This window comes from Chiloscyllium plagiosum, chromosome 39, assembly GCF_004010195.1.
Source record: "Chiloscyllium plagiosum isolate BGI_BamShark_2017 chromosome 39, ASM401019v2, whole genome shotgun sequence".
Lineage (NCBI taxonomy): Eukaryota > Metazoa > Chordata > Chondrichthyes > Orectolobiformes > Hemiscylliidae > Chiloscyllium > Chiloscyllium plagiosum.
In genome coordinates, this window is record NC_057748.1 from 11475056 (window position 1) to 11499232 (window position 24177).

The following is a 24177-nucleotide window of genomic DNA, read 5'->3' on the forward strand; positions in this document are numbered from 1 at the left end:
TCTTGCCTAATACTGTCAAAATTGGCCTTTCTCCAATTTAGAACTTCAACTTTTAGATCTGGTCTATCCTTTTCCATCACTATTTTAAAACAAATAGAATTATGGTCGCTGGCCCCAAAGTGCTCCCCCACTGACACCTCAGTCACCTGCCCTACCTTATTTTCCAAGAGTTGGTCAAGTTTTGCACCTTCTCTAGTAGATACACCCACATACTGAATCAGAAAATTGTCTTGTACGGAGTTGGTCAAGTTTTGCACCTTCTCTAGTAGATACATCCACAGAATCAGAAAATTGTCTTGTACGCACTTAAGAAATTCCTCTCCATCTAAACTTTTAACACTGTAGCAGTCCCAGTCGATGTTTAGAAAGTTAAAATCCCCGACCATAACTACCCTATTATTCTTACAGATAGCTGAAATCTCCTTACAAGGTTGTTTCTCAATTTCCCTCTGACTATTGGGGGCTCTATAATACAATCCCAATAAGGTGGTCATCCCTTTCTTATTTCTCAGTTCCACCCAAATAACTTCCCTGGATGTATTTCCAGGAATATCCTCCCTCAGTACAGCTGTAATGCTACTTATCCTCCCTTATCAAAAATACCACTCCCCCTCCTCTCTTACCTCCCTTTCTATCTTTCCTATAGAATTTGTATCAGCGGTCTGAATTTGCTGAGATTGTCATTCTGTCAGTCTTTGTTTGGAGAAAGAGAGTGAGAGGGTGGGAAGTCAGTCATTTGGAGACGGTGTCTGGGCTCCCATCGATGTCCAGGACTGTTTTCGGCAGCATTTCAGTAACCGAATTCACTTTTAATCATTGTAATCAAAAGATGCGATCATTGCACCACTGTTGGTAACACCTCTTTGATGTAATGTTTTTATGGGACCTTGAGATCTTCTTCGGGTAATTGATATTCGGATAATCGAGGTTCCTCTGTATTTCCCATTATATAAGAAACTAGGATTAGATATGGTGGTATTGACGAGTCCAACAGACATTTCTCACAGCAAAGTATTATGTACTGTACAATCATTACACTCCCCAGGCACCCTAATGTTGGGGCTAATATTAAAGTAGTAGGTTACCACAAAAACAGCATGTTCCCAGTCGAGTGTCATACTTTAAGTGATAGAGTATAATTTCTTCTGGTCACATGCTATGATGCAATGATAATATCACGAGCATGTTCCTTAAAGGCATACTGACATGAAAAAGTGAAGACATAACACAACTGTGAGTTGAATACAAGGCAGGCCCAAAGATCATGAAGCAGGGATTCTTTATTCTACTGACAGCAAGTTATTACAAACACGAAAGGAAATTAAAGTTTAAGAAGGAAGGCCCAGTACATACATGGGATCTGGTTGAGGAAATCTTTTTTTCTGAACATTGAGATCGCCTTCCCTCAAGGCCATCCTTTCCTCTGGAGAGGATTGGTTCAGCTCCTCCGACAGCCCTGTTCAGTGATCTCCCTCAGCATTGCCACCTACTGCTGGAGGTACTGTTACAGTGGGATTTGAAAACTTGGCCTCTTGGATTATTAAATTTTTTTTAAAAATTAGATTCCCTACAGTGTGGAAAAGGCCCTTCAAGTCCACACTGACCCCCCAAAGAGTAACCCACCCAGATCCATTTCCCTCTGACTAATGTGCCTAACACTATGGGCAATTTAGCATGGCCAATTCACTTGACCTGCACATCTTTGGACTGTGGGAGGAAACCCACGCAGACACGGGGAGAATGTGCAAACTCCACACAGACAGTCACTCAAGGCTGGAATTGAAACTGGGACCCTGGTGCTGTGAGGCAGCAGTGCTAACCACTGAGCCACCGTGCTGCCCCTGTTTATTAGATTCCCTACAGTGTGGAAACAGGCCCTTTGGCCCTCCGAAGAGCAGCCCACCCAGACACAGTCTCCTACATTCACCCCTGACTAATGCATCTAACACTACGGGCAATTTAGCATGGCCAATTCACCTAACCTGCACATCTTTGGATTGTGGGAGGAAACCGGAGCACCCGGAGGAAACACACGCAGACACGGGGAGAATGCGCAAACTCCACATAGACAGTTGCCTGAGGCGGGAATTGAACCTGGCTCCCTGGCGCTGTGAGACAGCAGTGCTAACCACTGAGCCGCTGTGCTGCCCCCATGAGTGCAGTGATATCACCACGATGCTATATCAACTTTCCGAATGATTAAATCTTGGCAGAGCAGTAGATGTTGGGGCCAAATATCAAAGAGCTGCAAACTAACACAGTTTTCCAAAGAAAATTTTGAAACATTCTAGAATTGCCCAGAAGAAGGCCATTCTGTCCATTAGTACAGTCCCTTTGAATGAGCTGTCAAATGAGTCCCACTGCCATGCTATTTCTCCCAAGCCTGCTTTATTGGATCTGTTGCAATCATTTAACCTGATTTAGTTTTGAAAATTACTCTTGAATTTGTTTCTACCAGCCTTTCAGGCAGCACATTCCTAACAAAGCAAATCATTTTCAGTTTGAATCATAATAAGCGGAACAAGACCTGACATAACCTTTTTAGCAAAGAACAGTGGACAAGTCATCTTACCTCGAGCATACATTCCACACTGTCCTGTTGTCAGCATTGTCTTGCAGAAGAGATGCTGACCCTGTCCTCAGTCACCTAACTGCTAACTGGTTGTTTATAATATACATAAAAGATTTGGGGGAGAGGGAGTAAGTTTGCAGATGACACAAAAGTTGAGGGAGCTGTGGAGGATTGCCAGAGGGTAGAGCAAGATGTGGATAGGCTGGAGACTTGGATGGAGAAATGCAGATGGAATTTAATGCGGACAAATGCATTTTGGTAGATCGATTGCAGGAGAAAGTCTACAGTACATGGCAGAACCCTTAGAACCATTGACATCCAGAGGGATTTGGCATACAGGTCTCCAGCTTCCTGAAAGTGGTAACACAGGTGGATAAAATGACCACAAAAGCATAGGACATAATGTATAAAAATTAGTTAGAAACAAAAAAAAAACTGCAGATGCTGGAATTCAAAGTAGACAAACAGGAGAACTGGAAGAGTCAAAAAGTGTGGTGCTGGAGAAGCACAGGAGGTCAGGCAGTATCCAAGGAATCAACGTTTCGGGGATAAACCCTTCATCAGAAATCCTGATGGTGCCTGACCTGTTTGTGCTTCTCCAGCACCACACTTTTCGACTCTGATCTCCAGCATCTGCAGAACCCACTTTCTCCCAGGAGGCTGGAAGAACACAGCAAGCCAGGCAGCATCAGGAGGTGGAGAAGTCAATGTTTTGGATATTAACTCTTCTTCAGGAATGAAGTCCTGGAGAAAGGTTAATACCCGATTCGTTGACTTCTCCTCCTGATAAAAATTACACAGTCATGTTGGAGCTGTATAGAGCTTTAGTAAAGCCACATTTGGAATATTGCATACAGTTCTGGTCACCACATTGCCAGAAGGATGTGGGGGCTTTGGAAAGGGTGCAGAAAAGTTTTACCCAGATAATGGCAGATTTGGAGGAGAGATTGGACAAACATGTTGTGTTTTCATTTGCATATCAAAGGCTGAGGAGCGACTTGATGAAAGTTTACAAAATTACAACAGGCATGGATAGAATGGATAGTTGGAATATTTTTCCTAAAGTAGAAATATCAGTTAGTAGGGGACATTGGTTCAAAGTAAAAGGGGGACAGTTGAAAGGAAATGTGAGGGGAAAGCTTTTTGCGCTGAGGGTGGCACGTGTTTGCAATGTGTTGCCCGAAGAGTTGCTGGAGGCAGATACAATAGCAACAGTTAAAAAGCATCTTGACAGACACATGAGTAGGCAGCGAATGGATGGCTAAAACCACATAGAGGTAAAAGGATTTTAGTTTATAAAGGCATCATGTGTTGGCACAGGTTTGATGGGCCGAAGGGTCGGTTCCTGTTCTTCGTTCTTTGTTGGTTTTTGCTTACTGTCCCTTTCAGAGCCTCAGGAGTCCACAGCCGGTAAAGCACTTCTTGAATTGTGATGACTGTAGTAACGTAGGCAATGCAGTGGCTGATCTCTGCAGCAAGATCCTACAAATGATGATGTGATAATGACCAGAGAATCTGTTCCTTTGCCATGTAAATTGGGAGGATAAAGATTGGCCAGAGAACCAATGCCTTCAACAAAATAATGCCATGGGACCTTCTACATCCATCTGGGTGGACAGGAGAGAGTTCAGTTTCAATGGAAAGGTGACACCTCCAACAGTGCAGCACTCCCTCAGTACTGACCCTCCCCACAGTGCTGCACTCCCTCAGCACTGACCCTCCGACAGTGCGGTACTCCCTCAGTACTGACCCTCCCGACAGTGCGGCACTCCCTCAGCACTGACCCTCTGACAGTGTGGTACTCCCTCAGCACTGACCCTCCGACAGTGCAGCACTCCCTCAGTACTGACCCTCCGACAGTGCGGCACCCCCTCTGCACTGACCCTCTGTCAGTGCGGCACTGCCTCAGTACTGACCCTCCAACAATGCAGCACTCCCTCAGTACTGACCTTCCAACAGTGCAGCACCCCCTCAATACTGACCCTCCAACAGTGCAGCACTCCCTCAGTACTGACCCTCCAACAGTGCAGCACTCCCTCAGTACTGACCCTCCAACAATGCAGCACTCCCTCAATACTGACCCTCCAACAGTGCAGCACCCCCTCAATACTGACCCTCCAACAGAGCAGCACCCCCTCAGTACTGACCCTCCAACAGTGCAGCACTCCCTCAATACTGACCCTCCAACAGTGCAGCACTCCCTCAGTACTGAATATTTGAAGGCAGAAGTGGATAGATTCTTGTGCGGCAATGGATTCAAAGACTACTTAGTATAGTATAGGTGCGAATGGATATCAAACCACAACCAGACCCAATGAAGGGCTCCTGCCTGAAACGTCGATTTTCCTGCTCCTCGGATGCTGCCTGACCTGCTGTGCTTTTCCAGCACCACTCTCGACCCTTACAACCAGGATGTGGGTTAATGTGAAAGTAGGCTCATTGGGGCAAATGACCTCATAGTGCTCCAAATTCACGTATTTATATATTCACGTGAAATGAAGCATGTCGGAAATCATCCAAAACTGAAAGTAATCTCCCTGGATATTAAAATTATCTAAGCAGGGGCAGCAGCGGGATGGATATTATGGAGCAGAGGAGAGGTGAAGGTGATTGAAAGGTAAAAATATTGGGCAAGTGAGCAGGCAGAAGGGTTCACTACAGTTACGGAAGACACAAAACTAAACAGTAGACAATATCAAAATGAGGATTAATTCATGAGAATTTAGAGTTCTCCATTTATGTATTAGGCTGCCATCTAGTGAGTGAAACACAAACAAAAGAAATTAGATAATTGCTGATTCACACAGGATGAGGAAAAAGAGACGTTTGCCATATCTGGACGAATTTAGAGGCAGAGCCTTAGATGATGTTAGTGTGCATTGTATTATATTATCACTGTCTGGACTTTAGGCATTAGGCCTTGGTAAGACCACACCTGGAATATCGTGGGCAAATTTGGTCCCTGTATCTAAGAAAGGAGCGATAGAGAGAGTGTAACAAAAGGTTCAGACTGATTCCTGGGATGGCAGCACTGAGGACAGACTGGGTCAGTTTGGACAATACTTCACTGAAGGGGGGAATCTCATAGAAACCTACAACATTCTAAAAGGGCTGGACAGGGTAAACGCAGGAAGGATGTTCCCGAGGAGTCCATAACCAGAGGCCATGGTCTAAGGATACAGAATAGGCCATTTAAGATTGAACTGAGGAGAAATTTCTTCACTGAAAGAGTGCTGTGTCTGTGGAATTCTCTACCACAGAAGGCAGTTGAGGCCAAAACATTGAATGTTTTCAAGATGGAATTAGGTATAGTTCTTCAAGCTAAAGGGATTCAAAGAAAGAAAGGAGGTACTGAGTTCGATGCTGGAAAATCACAGCCGGTCAGGCAGCATCCAAGGAGCAGGATAGTTGCCGTTTCGAGCATAAGCTCTTCATCAGCTCTTCATTCCTGATGCTCGAGCCGTCGACTCTCCTGCTCCTCGGATGTTGCCTGACCGGGTGTATTTTTCCAGCGCCGCACTTTTTAACTCTGATCTCCAGCATCTGTAGTCTTCACTTTCTCCTACTGAGTTAGATGATCAGCCATATTAAATGGAAGGGAAGGCTCAAATGGCTGAATGGCCTACTCCTGCTCCTATTTTCTATATGTCCATGTTTTTATGCGTTGATGTTGTTGAAATACCAAATATAACAGATATCAGGGGTCTCAAGCCCATCTTCACCTGGATGCCATAGACTTGGGGTCTACTCCCTGGTGGAATTTTAAAAAATTATCTATTTGGTCACAGGAAATGGCATCACTGGTTAGACTGATGCCTCCATCCCTATTTGCCCTGAGATGGTGATGGGATGCATCTCCTTGAACTGCTCAGAATGTGGAGCAGGTTCATCCACAGTGCCAGGCGGTGGACTTAGTGAAAATGAACAACCAACATCTTTATTCTTGAGGGTTCTACATAACCAGGCGTAGCTGCTGCTGCAGCTCCTGTGGGTCCATCGCTCCTTTGCCCATTTCCCCTTTCACCCCACCCCACAAGCAACTTTTGGCCCACCTACTAACACCCACTTCCTTGTGGTCAGGCGTCCTAACCAATATTGATGCTTGTTTGACAAGGCCATGCAGGCTTGATGGGCCAAATGGCCTCCTACTGTGCTGTAACACATCTGTCATTCTTCAGGGAGACTCCCTGTGGCCAGTGCAGGAATAATTCCAGGAAATCATTTCTCCAATATCCTAAAGGCACGTGGGCAACAGGGATTGACCAATCACAATCAAAAGAAGTCAACCCCTTCCAACCTCTGGCCAGCTAACTTTTCTCTCAAGAATTTACCAACAACTTACGAGGTGGTGTGATGGCTCAGTGGTTAGCTGCCAGGGACCCGGGTTCGATTCTACTCTCAGGCGTGGAGTATGCATATTCTGCATGGATTTCCTCTGGGTGCTCCAGTTACCTCCCACAGTCCGAAGATGTGCAGTTTCGGGTGGATTGGCCATGTCAAATTGCCCACAGTGTCACAGAGATGTGCAGGCTAGGTGGGCTAGCTATGGGAAATACAAGTGTGCAGGGATATGGTAGTGGACTTGTTCTGGGTGTGACGCTGTTCAGAGGTCAGAGTTGACTCGATGGGCCAAATGGCGTCTTTCTGCACTGCCGGGTTTCTGCGATTCTATGACTGTAGCCTTCCCTGTCCCTGTCTTCCTGGGTAATTTCTTCCAATGAGCAATAACTCTGCAACAAGAGCACTTCCAATATCTGATGTGACTTTGATTCATTATTTTACAGCCTTGGTTCCCTCGTCCTATTGGCCCCAGTACTGTGAACAATGTCTGTGATCAGACCAGCTTAACAGCCATGAAATTAAACCTCAAACCTTCACAGCTCTCCAAAGTGAATAATTCCAGGTCTTCAGGCCTGCATTCAACTCACTCCCATCCAGTCCTCATACTGATGGGAAACTGGATCATAAGTTACAGGAAAAGTAGCCTCCCTCTTAGCATCAGCTCCTACTATCCTCCCACTGTGGCCCACTATTAACACTCACCTTGTGTTCGATAATTAAGCTTCCAGTGTGCTAATGTTGAACACACGGTTTACAAAAATAATATATGTTTGAATGAGCTTGTCTGGACATAGTAAGTCCAGGGTAAGTGGGACTTCTGGCTCAGAGGGAGAGACAATGCCACTACCCCACAACAGCGTTGACTATGTCATAAATGCTGACCCAGCGGTGCAACACTGAGCTTACTAAGAAATGTTGCCAACATCCTTGGAGGGTTTGAGCTACAGGGAGAGGTTGGCCATCATGGGGCTATTTTCCCTGGAGCTACAGAGGCTGAGGGGTGACCTTATTGAGGTTTATAAAATCACGAGGGCCATGGATAGGGTGAACAGTCACGGTCCTTTCTCTGGGGTGGGGGGAGTCCAAAACTAGAAGGCATTGGTTTAAGGTGAGTGGGCAAAGATATAAAAGGGACCTGAGGGAAAGCGTTTTCACACAGAGGGTGGTGTGTGTATGGAATGAGCTGCCAGAGGACATGGTGGAGGCTGGTACAGTTACAACATTTACAAGGCTTTTGGATTAGTGGTGCTGGAAGAGCACAGCAGTTCAGGCAGCATCCAAGGAGCAGTGAAATACCTGATGAAGAGCTTTTGTCCGAAACGTCGATTTCGCTGCTCCTTGGATGCTGCCTGAACTGCTGTGCTCTTCCAGCACCACTAATCCAGAATCTGGTTTCCAGCATCTGCAGTCATTGTTTTTACAACATTTACAAGGCATCTGGTTGGGTACGTTAATAGAAAGGGTTTAGAGGGATATGGGCCAAGTGCTGGCAAATGTGACGAGATTAGATTAGGATATCTGGTCAGTATGGACAAGTTGGACTGAAGGGTCTGATTCAGTGCTGTACATCTCCATGACCCTATTTAGGTGAGATTGGGCACTCAATTTAAACAGGCAGGATCCTCCACACTGTGGCTAAATGGGATATCTAGCCTCTGGTTCAGAACAATGTGGGTTTAAACCCATATGTAGCAAAGTTTGAAAGGGTTAACAGAACCAACACGCTGGCAATGACTACTGAGCGTGTGTGTAAGGAGCTATGCTGTGATGATGTTTGATCACATGACTGACCTGAGAAAAGAAGGCACCAGCAAGACCTCCCACTCCCAGAAGCCACAGGGTAGTAGTCATGGGCGATTTCAACTTCCCAAATATTGATTGGAAGCTCTTTAGATCAAGTAGATTGGATGGAGCGGTGTTTGTGCAGTGTGTCCAGGAAGCTTTTCTAACTCAGTATGTAGATTGTCCGACCAGAAGGGAGGCCATATTGGATTTGGTACTTTGTAACGATAACCAGGACAAGTGATGGGTTTGTTAGTGAGTGAGCATTTTGGTGATGGTGACCACAATTCTGTGACTTTCACCTTGGTTATGGACAGAGAAAGGTGCGTGCAACAGGGCAGGTTTTACAATTGGGGGAAGGGTAAATACGATGCTGCAAGATAGGATCTGAGGAGCATAAATTGGGAGCATAGGCTGTCAGGGAAGGATGTCGTTGAAATGTGGAACTTTTTCAAGGAACAGATAGTAGATAGTTGAGTTTTGTCTGTTTGTTTTTTTTTGTTGTTTTTTTCGTTTTTTTTTGTTGTTTTGTTTTTTTTTGTTGTCAAATTTTGGCTATTGTATATTTGAGCTAATTGTATATCAATGTTTATATCTGAGAGTTTTGTTTATTTTTGTAAACTTGTAAAAATGTTAAATTTCTAATAAAAATATCTATAAAAAAATATATATTTTGTAAGTCCATAAACATTAGATCAGCAATTTTACTCTCATCCACTGTTTCCTCTTCAACTAATTCCACAAAAGCATGTGTCTTGTCCTTCTTCAAATGGTGGTAAGAGTTAAACAAGTTATTGAGATGGAATTCTACCAGACTTTGAATGATATGGGCTGTGGTAAGATGAATCAGGGGAGTTAGTCATCTCGAGGCTGACATCATCTCACTGCAACTTCCCTGCTTTGCCCATTCTTGTCAGCGAGCAACCAGTTTCCAATTGATGCTTTTCATTGTTAGTTAAATGACTTCCTCACAATCCAACTTTCCATGGGTTGTGACCATACCAAACTCACCATTCAAACTAGCCATCGAGAAACTCAACATGGAGAGCAGAGGGGGTTTTGGTGAGTTCAACTTGCTACTTGCTCAGAGATCTCCATATTGGACATGGGCACCAGCATCTCAGGCATGCGCCATGAGTACCAGCTACATGCACCCCACATCCATGGACATGGACATCCAACAAGTGCCAGCCTCTAAGAACCCTCATGGCCCACATTTCTGATCCATTTACAGGACACTATTACACCGTAAAGTTGCACCTCAGGCTGCAGCAGCAACTACAATTGCAATGCTGAAACAAGAACACTTTGTGCTCAGGGTCATATACCCAAATCACAGACTACATCTCTGGGCTCTTCGCTCACAGTTGCAGTGCTCACTTTCTCTGAATTGATAAAGTGCGGCACTGGAAAAAACACAGCGGGTCAGGCAGCATCTGAGAAGCAACATATCTCGGGCATAACTCTTCACCCGGACTCACTTTCTTTGTGTCAAAAGGTATGGCACTGGGATGCTGCCTGACTGGCTGTGCTTTTCCAGTGCCACACTTTTTGACTCTGATCTTCAGCATCTGCAGTCCTCACTTTCTCTGAACCTATCTCGATACTCATATCATTCCTGTCATGCCTTGCTTTTTTGTAATTTTCCCACTCAGCCAGGAGATATCTGGCTCACATTACTACTGTCTTCCAGCACCATTTACGGTAGACACAAAGTCAGATCACCTGTCTGTAAAAACCACCCCGAGCTTCCAAGTGCCTGCCACTTCAACACACCACCATGTCCCTGCACCAACATTTGAGTCTCGGACCTGCTGCAGTGCTCCAGTGAGGCTTAGTGCAAGCTGAAGGAACAGCATCTCATCTACTGCTTGGGGACTTCACTGTCTTCAGGATCCAATATCAAGTTCAATAATTTTACAGCCTGAACACCAGCTTGACATGACATCAGTTGCTTTCAGCACAATTAACCAATTTTCACTCACTCACAGTCCCCATTATCACCTATCTAATGTTTTTTTCTTCCCTAGTTTACAATCAAATATCTCTTTGTCTGCCTAACTTTTCCTCTCTGGGCTCCATCTCCACCCATCCACTCACACCTTTACTCCTCCCACCAGCATCATCAAGATAAATACCGCTTTTCCTTAAGATGCTAACTATCTTTGAAAGTTGCCACTCAGGTGGATAGGGCTTGTAAGAAGGCCTATGGTGTATTAGCGTTCATTAGCAGAGGGATTCACTTCAAGAGTCGTGAAGTGATGTTGCAACTGTACAGGACTTTGGTTGGGCCACATTTGGAGTACTGTGTGCATTTCTGGTCGCCTCACTTTAGGAAAGGTGTGGAAGCTTTGGAGAGGGTGCAGGGAGGATTTACCAGGATGTTGCCTGGAATGGAGAATAGGTCGTACGAGGATAGGTTGAGAGTGCTAGGCCTTTTCTCATTGGAACGGCGAAGGATGAGGGGTGACTTGATAGAGGTTTATAAGATGATCAGGGGAATAGATAGAGTAGACAATCAGAGACTTTTTCCCAGGTACAACAGAGTGTTACAAGGGGACATAAATTTAAGGTGAAGGGTGGAAGGTATAGGGGGAATGTCAGGGGTAGGTTCTTTACCCAGAGAGTGGTGGGGGCATGGAATGCGCTGCCTGTGGGAGTGGCAGAGTCAGAATCATTGATGACCTTTAAGCGGCAATTGGATAGGTACATGGATGGGTGCTTAAGCTAGGACAAATGTTCAGCACAACATCGTGGGCCGAAGGGCCTGTTCTGTGCTGTATTGTTCTATGTTCTATGTTCTCCCACATTTCTGTGTGCAGTTGATGATTGATACACATCAACAGTTTGCACTAAATTTTATGGTGACCATTGACAATTGGAGAAACCCTGATTCCTGATGATTCTCATTCCTGATGAAGGGCTTTTGCCCGAAATGTCAATTTTCCTGTTCCTCGGGTGCTGCCGGACCTGCTGTGCTTTTCCAGCACCACTCTAATCTTGACTCTAATCTCCAGCATCTGCAGTCCTCACTTCTGCCGAATTGGAGGAACCCGTCTGGTTCAGTAATCCACCTCAAGCAAGGAAATCTGCCGTCTTACCCCGGCCTGGCCGCTTTGTGACTCGAGACAGCAACGTGGTTGACTCTTAACAGCTCTCTGAGCAAGTAGGGATGGGCATTGAATGTTAGATAGTGACACCCACATCCAGTGGACATTTTTTTAAAAAATCAATACGCATTTGTATTCCTACACATTGGACAGAAAGCTTAGAAAAACAATGTCTTTTTAAAAATAACCTTTCAGGTGTTTCCAGGACAAGTGGGACTTCTAGTCCAGAGGCAGGGACATTTCTATGACACCAAACAGCCTCACACATAACACTAATGTTGACCCAGCAGTGCAGCCTTGAACTCACCATCATTCAGGTATCAGGGTCCAACTTTAACTCAGTGAATGGGTTTTCAATTGAGTTAAATCCTGCCCCAACAAGACTTATTGCCCGTTCCGCTGAATGGGAATAATCCCCACGTTTTTTTTAGATTGCCTACAGTATGGAAACAGGCCCTTCGGCCCAACAAGTCCACACCGACCCTCTGAAGAGTAACCCACCCAGTCCCATTTCCCTCTGACTAATGCATCTAACACTAAGGGCAATTTAACATGACCAATTCACCTGACCTGCACATCTTTGGACTGTGGGAGGAAACCGGAGAAATCCCATGCAGATACGGGGAAAATGTGCAAACTCCACACAGGCAGTCGCCCGAGGCTGAAATCGAACCTGGGACCCTGGTGCTGTGAGGCAGCAGTGCTAATGGTGTGGCACATGAGCCAAGCGTAATGCAGCTGCCCAGGTCAACATTCCATCCACAAGCAAGCCCATCCAAACCAGAATACATTGATCATTTAAGGATGGCACGGTGTCCCAGTGGTTAGCACTGCTGCCTCACAGCGCCAGGCATCCAGGTTTAATCCCAGCCTCAGGTGACTGTCTGTGTGGAGCTTGCACGTTCTCCCCATGTCTGCGTGGGTTTCCTTTGGGTGCTCTGGCTTCCTCCAACAGTCCAAAGATGTGTAGGTTAGGGTGAATTGGCCATGCCAAATTGCCCATAGTGTTCAGGGATGTTTAGGTTAGGTGCATTAGTCAGGGGTAAGTGTAGAGGAATGGGGTTGGGTGGGATACTCTTCGGAGGGTTGTGGACTTATTGGGCCAAAGGGCCTGTGTCTTACTGTAGGTTCATCAAATTCCTGCTTGTGGTATGTTGCTTACCCATGTAGCAATGGTCACCGTGCTCATAAGTCAATTATTGAGTTTGTGGAACAGGGTTAGGGTATATGCAATGGCATCCTGAATTAATTGCAATCCTCTCCCACAATGTATTTCTGGGAACATGCGATAGGTTTTCCTGGGATTACCCAGTTGTAGGAAGGATGATAACTATGAAACTCAGCTCAAGTTACCCGCTGGTAGGAACATTAAATCTTACATTTGTTTGAGACATAAGATTGCTGGAGGAGGAGCAGAAAGTTGGGGTGAAACAGGGTATGAACTGTGACCTTTAGCTAAATCCAAGGATTTTGGTCAAGCAAACAAGAGCAGGATTATACAATAAAAATAGGGCCATGGTAGTGTTGTAGAATAGGGAGACCAAGGGGTTCAGGTATGTAATTCTTTGAAGTGTGTGTCACATGTAGACAGGGTGGTTAAGAAGGTGTTTAGCACACTTGCCTTCATTGCTTAGACCTTTGAGTAGAGGAGTTGGGACATGATGTTGAGATTATACTGGACATTGGTGAGGCCTCTTCTGGAGTAATGTGTGCAGTTCTAGTTGCCCTGTTGTAGGGTGGGTATTTGAGGAGCAGGAAAATCGACGTTTCGGGCAAAAGCCCTTCATCAGGAATACAGGCAGAGTGCCACCCTTCAGGCTCTCTGCCTGTATTCCTGATGAAGGGCTTTTGCCCGAAATGTCGATTTTCCTGCTCCTCGGATGCTGCCTGAACTGCTGTGCTTTTCCAGCACCACTCTAATCCAGAATCTGGTTTCCAGCATCTGCAGTCATTGTTTTTACATAGGACGGGTATTGTTCAGCTAGAGAGGGTTCAGAAAAGATTTATCAGTATGTTGCCAGGAATGGAAGGTGAGAGCTACAAGGAGAGGCTGGATAGGCTGAGACATTTTTCACTGGTGAAAATGTGTTGCTGGAAAAGCGCAGCAGGTCAGGCAGCATCCAGGGAACAGGAGAATCGACGTTTCGGGCATAAGCCCTTCTTCAGGAATGAGGAAAGTTTGTCCAGCAGGCTAAGATAAAAGGTAGGGAGGAGGGACTTGGGGGAGGGGCGTCGGAAATGCGATAGGTGGAAAGCGATGGAGGAGTCCAAAGACCTGCATATCCTTGGTGGAGTGGGAGGGGGAATTGAAATGTTGAGCTACAGGGTGGTTGGGTTGGTTTCCCAGAGGTGTTCTCTGAAACGTTCCGCAAGTAGGCGGCCTGTCTCCCCAATATAGAGGAGGCCACATCAGGTGCAGAGGATGCAATAGATGATGTGTGTGGAGGTGCAGGTGAATCTGTGGCGGATATGGAAGTTTCCTTTGGGGCCTTGGAGGGAGGTGAGGGGGAGGTGTGGGCGCAAGTCTTGCACCTCCTGCGGTTGCAGGGGAAGGTGCCGGGAGTGGAGGTTGGGTTGGTGGGGGGTGTGGATCTGACGAGGGAGTCACGGAGGGAGTGGTCTTTTCCAGCAACACATTTTCATCTCTGATCTCCAGCATCTGCAGACCTCACTTTCTCCTCAAACATTTTTCACTGGAGCATGTGAGTTTGAGGGGTGACGTGATAGAGGTTTATAAAATCATGACGGGTATAGATAAGGTGAATAGCAAGAATCTTTGCCCTAGGATGGTAGAGCTCAAAACTAGAGGGTGCATTATTAGGGTGAGAGGGGAAAGATTTTAAAAAGACATGAGGGACAACTCTTTTACACAGAGGGCAGGTTGCATGTGGAATTAACTTCCTGAGGAAGTGGTGGATGTGGGCATAGATACAACATTTGAAAGACTGTTGGATAAGTTTATGAATAAGATATGTTTGGAGGGATATGGGCCAGGGGAGGTTAGTGGGACCAGTTTAGTTTGGGGATTATGGTTGGCATGGACTGTTCGGACTAAAGGGTCTGTTTTTTTGTTGTATGACTCTAAACAATAGACTTCCCCAAAACATCATAGTTGAATGGTTTCCAGTTGAGCACAATGCATGAGTAAAGCTGTTACAAATAGCTAGCAGCAGTGTGTCATTAATTACTACTGCAATATTACATGTAGGGCGTCCACCCTCTGTGGTTTTGTATTATTTTGAAACAGCAATTTGTTCTAGTAAAAACAAAATATCGGGGTGGGGCCCGCCCGCAATCTGAAACAAAGAAGTGCCAGAGAAACTCAGCAGGTCTCGCAACATCTTGTGGCGAGAGAAACAGAGTTAACATTTTGTGTCACGATTTGCCACTGGTGTTCAGTCAAAGCTGCTGCACAGAACAACACGAGTAAATGGAGCTGGAGGAATAAGCAGCAGAAATGATTGTGCCCTTGTTTGATAATGGAATCCAGATAGTTTTCTTGTCCCAATTGAAAACCCTTCTGAATTAATACTTTCTATTATTTAACATACAGATTTTGTGAATAGATCAATGAAAATTAATACTTTATATTTAATCTCTGATCACTCAGATATACATATATATATTTTATTTATAGGGCGGCACGGTGGCTCAGCAGTTAGCACTGCTGCCTCATAGCACCAGGGTCCCAGGTTCAATTCCAGCCTTGGTGACTATCTGTGTGGAGTTTGCACATTCTCTCTGTGTCTGCGTGGGTTTCCTCCGGGTGCTCCGGTTTCCTCCCACAGTCCAAAGATGTGCAGGTCAGATGAATTGGCTGTGCTAAATTGCCTGTAGTGTTAGGTAAAGGGGTAAATGTAGGGGTATGGGTGGGTTACGCTTCGGCGGGTCAGTGTGGACTTGTTGGGCCGAAGGGCCTATTTCCACACTGTAAAGTAATCTAATCTAAATTGCCCATATATATGTTAGGTGCATCATTCAGAGGAAAATGAGACTGGGTGGGCTACTCTTCGGAGGGTTGTTGTGGACTTGTTGGGCCGAAGGGCCTGTTTCCACACTGTGGGGAATCGAATCAAATCTAATATATAGTGGATGGTGAAGAGTGTTATCTAAGGTTACAGAGAGTTCTTGATCAATTGAGTCAATGGGCTGAGGAGTGGCAGATGGAGTTAAATTTGGATATTTGAGAGTTATTGCATTTTAGTAATGCAAACAAGGACAGGACTTATACGGTTAATGTCAAGATTAGAGTGGTGCTGGAAAAGCACAGCAGGTCAGGCAGCATCTGAGGAGCAGGAAAATCGGTGTTTCGGGCAAAAGCCCTTCATCAGGCCCGAAACGTTGCCTGACCTGCTGTGCTTTTCCAGCACCACTCTAATCTTGACTCTAATCGCCAGCATCTGCAGTACCCACTTCCACCTTCTACAGTTAATGTTGGGGCCCCAGTAGTGTAGTAGAAAAGGGAGAACTGGGGGCTCAGGTACTTAATTCTTTGAAATTTGTGTCTCAAGTAGACACAAGAAGGTGTTTAGCACACTTCCCTTCATCATTCAGACTTCTGAGTATAGGAATTGGGACGTTGTGTTGTGGTTGTACAGAAGATTGTTAAGACCTCTTCTGGAGTAGTGCCCAGTTCTGCTATCGTAGTATATTATTAAACTGGAGAGGGTTCAGAAAAGATTTGCCAGGAGTGGAGGGTTTGAGGTCTAAAAATAGACTGGACAGGCTGGGACCTATGTCACTGGAGCATAGGAGATTGACAGGTGACCTTATTGAGGTTTATAAAATCATGAGGGGCATGGATAAGGTAAATGGCAGGTGTCGTTTCCCTGGGGATGGAGGTTTCAAAAGTAGGGGGCATAGTTTTAAGGTGAGAGGAGGAAAATTTAAAAAGAACGACGGGACAACATTTTTACGGCGAGAGTGATTCGTGTGTGGAATGAACAGCCAGAGAAAGTGATGGAAGTGGGTACAGTTACAATGTTTAAAAGACATTTAGGTAAGTTCATAATTAGAAAGGTTTGGTGGAATATGGGTCAAGTGCAGGCAGGTGGGACTAGTTTAGTTTGGGATTATGGTCAGCATGGACTGGTTGGACCGAAGGGTCTGTTTCCGTGCAGTATGACTCTATGAGGTTGTCTTTATTGTATGGAATTTACAGCAGAATATTTAGGCCATTCAGATAAAGCTGCCCTGTGCTGTTCCACACGGTCCTCCGCCCACCCTAATTCATCTTAGCTTCTCAGATCTCTTTCTGCTTCGTCTAGTTTCCTTTCATTGCTCCTTTACACTTTCCTTCAGCTGCTGCAGGTGAGAGGGAGTTACGCTGTCCAACCATCCTCCTGAAATAACTCTTCAATGGTTTCTTGGATTTCCTAGCGACTATTCTGGACTTATGGCCCTTAGTTTTGGTTCTTCCCACAGAGCTTCTCTCCATCCGCCCCACAACCGTGAAGGCCTCCCAAGTTTCAAAGACACAAATTTCAAAGAATTAAGTACCTGAGCCCCCAGTTCTCCCTTTTCTACTACACTACTGGGGCCCTAACATTAACTGTATAAGGTGGAAGTGGGTACTGCAGATGCTGGCGATTAGAGTCAAGATTAGAGTGGTGCTGGAAAAGCACAGCAGGTCAGGCAACGTTTCGGGCCTGATGAAGGGCTTTTGCCCGAAACATCGATTTTCCTGTTCCTCGGATGCTGCCTGACCTGCTGTGCTCTTCCAGCACCACTCTAATCTTGACATTAACCGTATAAGTCCTGTCCTTGTTTGCATTAATAAAACGCAATAACTCTCAAATATCCAAATTTAACTCTATCTGCCACTCCTCAGCCCATTGACTCAATTGTCCTGTTTCGCCCATTTTTCTGCTCCTTCTCCAACAATTGTGCACCTCAAACAAGGGCTGTGAGATTTAACATTCCTACTTGTGGGTAACTTGAGCTGACGGTGGCAGCCATCATCCTTCCCATTACGGGGAGAAATGCATTGTGGGAGAGGATTGGCATTGAGAGAAGAACTTATCACATCTTTCAGAGATACCCTATCCCTGTTCACAAACACAGTAAGTGACCTCTGAGCACAGTGGCCATTGCTATGTAGATGAATGCGATCCCACAAGCAACCATTTGATGAACCATTAACTTGATGGGATTGGTAATGGTGGGAATAGTTCCTGAGGCACCTTCTCCACATCGTGTTCATCATGTGCAGAACTGAGCGAGATTTTCCCCTCGACAGGACAGTGCATCGCTAAGTGTCACCTTACCTGGTAGCGGAGGCAAGTCACAGATGTGGCTGTTGTCCAGACTGAATTTCTCCTGTAGTTTAGCCTGAAGGGTATGAAACTGCTTATAGCGTCGGAATATGAAATATTTGCCTCCACCTTTCTGCTTCACCTGAATTGTGTAGACCTGCAGGAAGAACACAGGACAATTTTGATGAAAGGAATATGTGACCTTGCTCAGAAACGGAACTCCTGGGCACAGACATCCCAGGGCAATGTTTTGTTCAATTCTCTCACTGGAGGTGGCAAAGGCAGCATTTATTACCCTAATTGCCCCTTGAAAAAAGCAGCTCGCAGCACTATTTCAGAGTCAGCCATTAACAACTCTTCCCTGTGAAATCATATGTGGGGCAGACCAAGGAAAGACAGCAGATTTCCTTCCTTTAAAGGTATTAATGAAATAGAAGGATTTGACAGTAATCGCTAATAATTATGCTCCCGTAACTGAGACTGGCTCAAGAGTTATTAATTTAAATCAAATTCTATGTTGGGATTTGAACCCAAGACTGACTCTCAGGATTACTAATTGAGCAACATGATCACCATCCCCTGCTATGCATTTGGGGCCCTTCGAGCCAAAGTCAGGGCACTGATTGCAACAAAAGCAAACTCCGACAGATTTCTCTCGATCTGAAATGACAGAAAATGCTGGAAAAAGCTCAACAATGTCTGGCACCACCTGTGGAGAGGGGATCAGGGACAACATCTCAAGTCCGCTATGACTCATCTTTAGAAAAGAGGGACAGGAAAGAGATGGATTTATAAGAAAGTTGGGAAAAACAATTGGAACACACGTGAAGGTCAAGGCAAGGTCAGAAGGAAGGGAAGATTCACCATCAAAAATGTTAGTCAAAGATCACATGCCACCATTTACCAGAAGGGAATTTCCAAAAGTCAAATGGTTTTTGACTTATACAGACAATTCCATACTATCCATCATCAGTGATCAGGCAGAAGGAGCAGTCTTAAAGAAACAGCCTACAGCTTCACTAGATACGGAACTGTCCTGGTTCCTGTTTGATTACAGGACCATCCCTCACACAGCTACAGGGATAGCTCCACCAGAGCTGTTGATGGGGAGTAGACTGTATAACAGGTTAAATCTGACCTTCCCGAACCTGGGAGGTGAGGGTGAAACAGCATCAGGAATGCCAATGCCAGGCACAAGACTCCACTAAGCGAGAGAGAGAGTTTATTTCAGGGAATGAAGTTTGAAAGTGGCCCCGTATGGGTAAGAGGCAGGGTCGACACGAGGTCAGGTGCAGTGATGTATAATGTTCGGGTGGGCATGACAATCCTGAACAAGCACGTGGACCATCAGAAAGCTGCAAACTCACAAACAGGGCAGGAATTGTACGCGGCTCCTCAACAGCCCTTCCGACTTTTAAGAAACCTGTGGGCTCTCCCTCTCCAGGGGTTGAAGAGACCTCGGAATCGAGATGGACACCGGTGGATGTTGCTGCCTCGATGCCTTTGCCGCCTGAAGAAGAGACTGAATTTCTTCCGAGATGCTGCAGGGACAAGAGGCTAGGGACTGTGTTACACATCTCCTGGATCTGAGGCAGAGTTAGAGGAACCTGACCCTGTGCTAAAACACCCCAGGAGGAGCTCCACAAAAGAAGAACCAGCCCATATCCTCGGACCCAGAGTGGGAGGGATGGAGTGATTGTAACAAGGTCAGCCTTGTGGACCGCATAGAATCTGAGTTCCCTGATTGGGGCTCTAAACCTGGTCCAATCAGCAAGCCTTTGCTGACAGATATTAACAGGAGTGTCAGAGAGTCACTCTGAGAGCTGGCTCTGAGGGAGCTGGATCAGTGTCAAGGACTCTCCATGTGTTAATAAAGGGTGACAGGATACTAGCCCCTGCGTAATTATTACAGTTTTTAATAAACAAGGACAAGCAGGTGCCTTTGCACATCCACACTTTCTAATCTCCCACCACTTAAGAAATACCTCTCTGCTTCTCCTACCAAAGTGTGATAACCCTACACATATCTACATTATATCCCAAAAGATCACTGACTTGCCCTGTCCTGTGCACAACCCATTGTCGTTTCGGGAAGAAATCTGCTGCCCTTACTCAGTTCTGGCCTGCATGTGGATCTAAAACAATAGCAGAGTGGTTGGCTCCTAGCGACATGGTACTACATGCAGCACCAGACCTTGCCAACAGAGACAGTTAACATATTGTGTCTTCAAGTCGAGTCAGATTTTGGCACGAGAAACATTCCCTCTGCCTCCCTCCCCTACCACACCTACCTGAGACGCTGCTTGGAACACTCTGTGTTTATTTTACGCTGGTGAGAGATGAGCGGTGAAGTTCTACCAAGTCTCCCGTGCCAACAACTTGCCTCCCTTAATCAACACTTGCTGAGAATTGAATTAAATTGAATTTATTGTCACGTGTACCGAGGCACAGTGAAAAGCTTTGTCTTGTGAGTAATACAGGCAGATCACAGAGGCTCTATTCCTGATGAAGGACTTTTGCCTGCTTTTCCTGCTCCTTGGATGCTACCTGACCTGCTGTGCTTTTCCAGCACCACTCTGATCTAGAATCTGGTTTCCAGCATCTGCAGTCCTTGTTTTTACCGAGATCACAGAGTTAAGTAGCATTGATAGTAAATAATAGGCAACGTCCATGATGACTGCTTTCCCAACCAACCTCTTTCAGTCAAGCAGGAAGGTAAATGGATGTAGGTTTGCTCACTGAGCTGAGATGGGTACACCCTATCTACCACCCCTGAGAAAAGGAACAGGAAATGATGTCACAACAGGAAATAACATCACCAACACAAGGAAACCCAAACATATAAACAGAAAGCAGGAATTTTCAGCATTGCTTCGCATGAGGTCCACTGAAGATGTTACCTAGTAAGGTAACAAAATGTCTGGAAATGAACCTTTCAGCTCAGCATGCAAACCTACATCCAAACCTCAACCTGAGCTACAAATCTTCTCAAAACCTACTAGGAAGATAAATTGCTGTAGCTGTATGTGGAAGGCAGTGCACTGAAAAAGCTTTCCCTCTGAAATTCTGCATTCCCTGTGAGTCAGTCAGAGTGTATTGGAAACACAGCACCAATGCAGAAGCTGGGGCTTCATGTAAAATCCGTACAGCACTCTTCCGACCATCAATGGGACTAAGTTTCATTGATCTAGCGAAATGCCAAGAATTGTTGCAGGTTATTAAATGGCTACACAAGATTGCTAATTCCTTATTCCTGATGAAGAGCTTATGTCTGAAATGTCAACTCTCCTGTTCCTCGGATCACAAGACAGAAAAACCTGGTTTTGGGCTGTTTTGCAGCTGATTAAAGAGTGATTTTCTTTCTGAATGACTGTACTTAGTGCATGTTTATTTAGAGAGAGGCTAACTCATTTCCTGACCTGCTGTGCCACACTTTTCGGCTCTGACTCTCCAGCATCTGCTCCTGCCAGCTAGCTCAGTTGGCTGGGGAGCAGGTTTGTGGTGCAGAGTGATGTAGCTTTACTTGCTGTGTTGGACAAAGTTAAAAATCACACAACACCAGGTTATAGTCCAACAGGTTAATTTGAAAGCACTAGCTTTCGGAGCGTCACAACCACCTGATGAAGGAGCAGCGCTCCGAAAGCTAGTGCTTCCAAATAAACCTGTCGGACTATAACCTGATGTTGTGTGATTTTTAATTTTGCCCATCCCAGTCCAACACCGGCTCCTCCACATCATTCCTGTATTGGCTGAGATCAACATGAAGGTCCCACCTTCTCAACCTCACCCCTTACCTGAGGCATGGTCACCCTCAGGTTAAACTCATCACCAGTCCTCTCTCGAATGAGAGAGCAGCACTATGCTGACTCTTATTTTTATATGTTTCGAAAGAGTCTCCTTTTATTTTTTTTTTAAAACTCAAGCAGACGCAAACCTAGCTTGCCCCAAACTCTCCTCATTAATCCATTCCGGGCACAAGTCTGGCAAACCTTCCCCTGAACTGCCTCCGAGGATCCTTAAAGAGGTAGGATACTCACAATGTGGCTGCTGAATCCTTTGCTATGTTCTGCATCAGCAATGTGGGCAGATATCGGCACGTCGTCTGGAAGCTGATCGTAATCACTGAAACGAGTAAGAAACATCTTATCCTCTGCTCACAGGCCCCCACTCTGCCCTCCCTCCCTAGTTCCCTGGGAATCACTTCCCAACCACCCTCCTCCTGCTGTGTCCCCCAGCAGGGGAATAGAGTGCATGTAATTGTGCCTGATCCTCACCTCTTCTCCCTCAGTTGTCGTTGCATCTCTGCAATTGGTGTCGCCCTAGCAGAGCCAGTAAAATAAAGGAGAGAGCAAATGATTAATTAAATCTGTTCGCAAATATCGCGGGTAGGGCCTTTTATGTGAATCTGAAACCAAATTTGAGGAAGTGTGACTAGCAAAATGAGCTGCTGTAGAGTACTCTGTGTTTGGGAAAAGAGTTAGCCTCTCTATATATAAACATGCACTGAATGCAATCATTCAGAAAGAAAGTTGCTCTTTTATCAGCTGCAAAACAAAAAGTCCAAAACCGGTTTTTTTTCTTCTAATGTGGCCATCACGTCATTTCTTTCAGACTGGCTGTTCTGGTTTTTCTGAGCTGCTTATCAACACATCTAAAGGAGCCTAGAAATTGCAGGATGGAGTTTCTGCAGCTACGGCACGAAACATGAATTGCAGGGTAAAGAGAGTTACACTTCGTTTGTGCTTGGTGTGGCACCAGGGCTTCACAAAGTTCTTCACAAAGCTGAAAAAGTGCTTCCTTATTGTTGTCAGCAGAAACCCACAAGAGCTGGCACAGACCCTGCAGTTTCATATCCATTCCTTCACGCTTCCTGCAAATGTGGAGCAAGACGTTTGATAGCACACCTCCTCAAAGCATTGTTTCAGCGCAGTAGGAGACCATCCACCTGCTGGCTCTGTGGCACAGCGATTCAGCTCATGTTGCAAGGAAGTAGGGAAAAGGAAGGCAAATGGACTATCCAACTTCTCATTCATAGGATGACGGCTTCGCTGGCTAGGCCTGGATTTATTGCCCATCCCTTACTGCTCAGAGGCAACCACGTTGGTGTGGGTCTGGACTTATATATATAGGCCAGGCCAAGCAAGATTTCCTTCCCTAAAGGGCATGAGTGAATCAAAAAGGTTTCTTGGACAATTGTTTAATGATTACCACAAGACTCCTAATTCCAGACTTTTTTTTACTGTATGTGGCAGGATTTGAACCCACATCTCCAGAACATAAGCTGTGGTTCTGGTTATGTAGTTTAGCAACAATACCACTAGGCCATTGCCTCCCCAATGGATCAAAGCCCTTCAGCGACCTTATGCCAAAAACGTTGATTCTCCTGCTCCTCGGTTGCTGCCTGACCTGCTGTGCTTTTCCAGCAACACATTTTCAGCTCTGATCTCCAGCTTCTGCAGACCTCACTTTCCCCAATAGATTTGTCAGATCTGATTGAATGGTGATGCAGGTCAAAGGGCTGAATGACCTCATTCTGTCCCTGTGTCACAATGCTCCCTCACCCCACCTTGCAATTTTGTTTGTCATTAGACAATTACTTGAATGTCACGATTAATTCAAACTCCACCATGATCTCAGTCTGAGCTTTCCAGACCCTAACCACTCTCTGCTTGCAGGCGGTTTCTTTTCTTTGGGTTAATTTTATCAGCCACTGTCCACTTGAAAGGGAAAAGATCTCAATTGGACCTTGCCTCTGAGAGTGAGCACTGAGTGTCTTTTGCGTGCAAAACCCCCACCTAATGAAGACACTTGCCCTTCTGTAAGACAGGCGCCACTCCCTCTCCCCTCCCCCAGGGGTTTCCTGTAATGTCCTGAGACCCCTCACTGCTATGTTAATCTTATAACAGTTGTAGAACTTTCAAGGTTTCTTTCCTCGGAGTCATTGTCGATTTTGTTTTGCATTTGAGATGCTTCCTGTTCTCTTTAGAGGTGTACTGTTTGCTTTATTGCCCTTATCTTTGTCTGTAGGTATGCCGCACGCGAAACATTTCAAAGTGATTTCCAGTTAACAATTGGCTCATAGAGATGAATTACTTACCCTTCGCTACCACTCCCATAA

General features: G+C 45.5%; 1 protein-coding gene across 1 annotated transcript in view; it reads right to left on the reverse strand.

Moving 5' to 3' along the window:
* ncf4 (neutrophil cytosolic factor 4) overlaps positions 1-22591 on the reverse strand; it is an 83696-nt gene extending 61105 nt beyond the window's left edge. The window contains exons 1-3 of the mRNA XM_043679769.1: positions 22334-22591; positions 22097-22181; positions 18072-18216 (exon numbers count right to left, since the gene is read on the reverse strand). Of these exons, the coding sequence (XP_043535704.1) occupies positions 18072-18216; positions 22097-22181; positions 22334-22359 (256 nt within the window). The 5' untranslated portion in view covers positions 22360-22591. The remainder of the gene's footprint in view (positions 1-18071; positions 18217-22096; positions 22182-22333) is intronic.
* Between the last annotated feature and the right edge of the window lie 1586 nt (positions 22592-24177).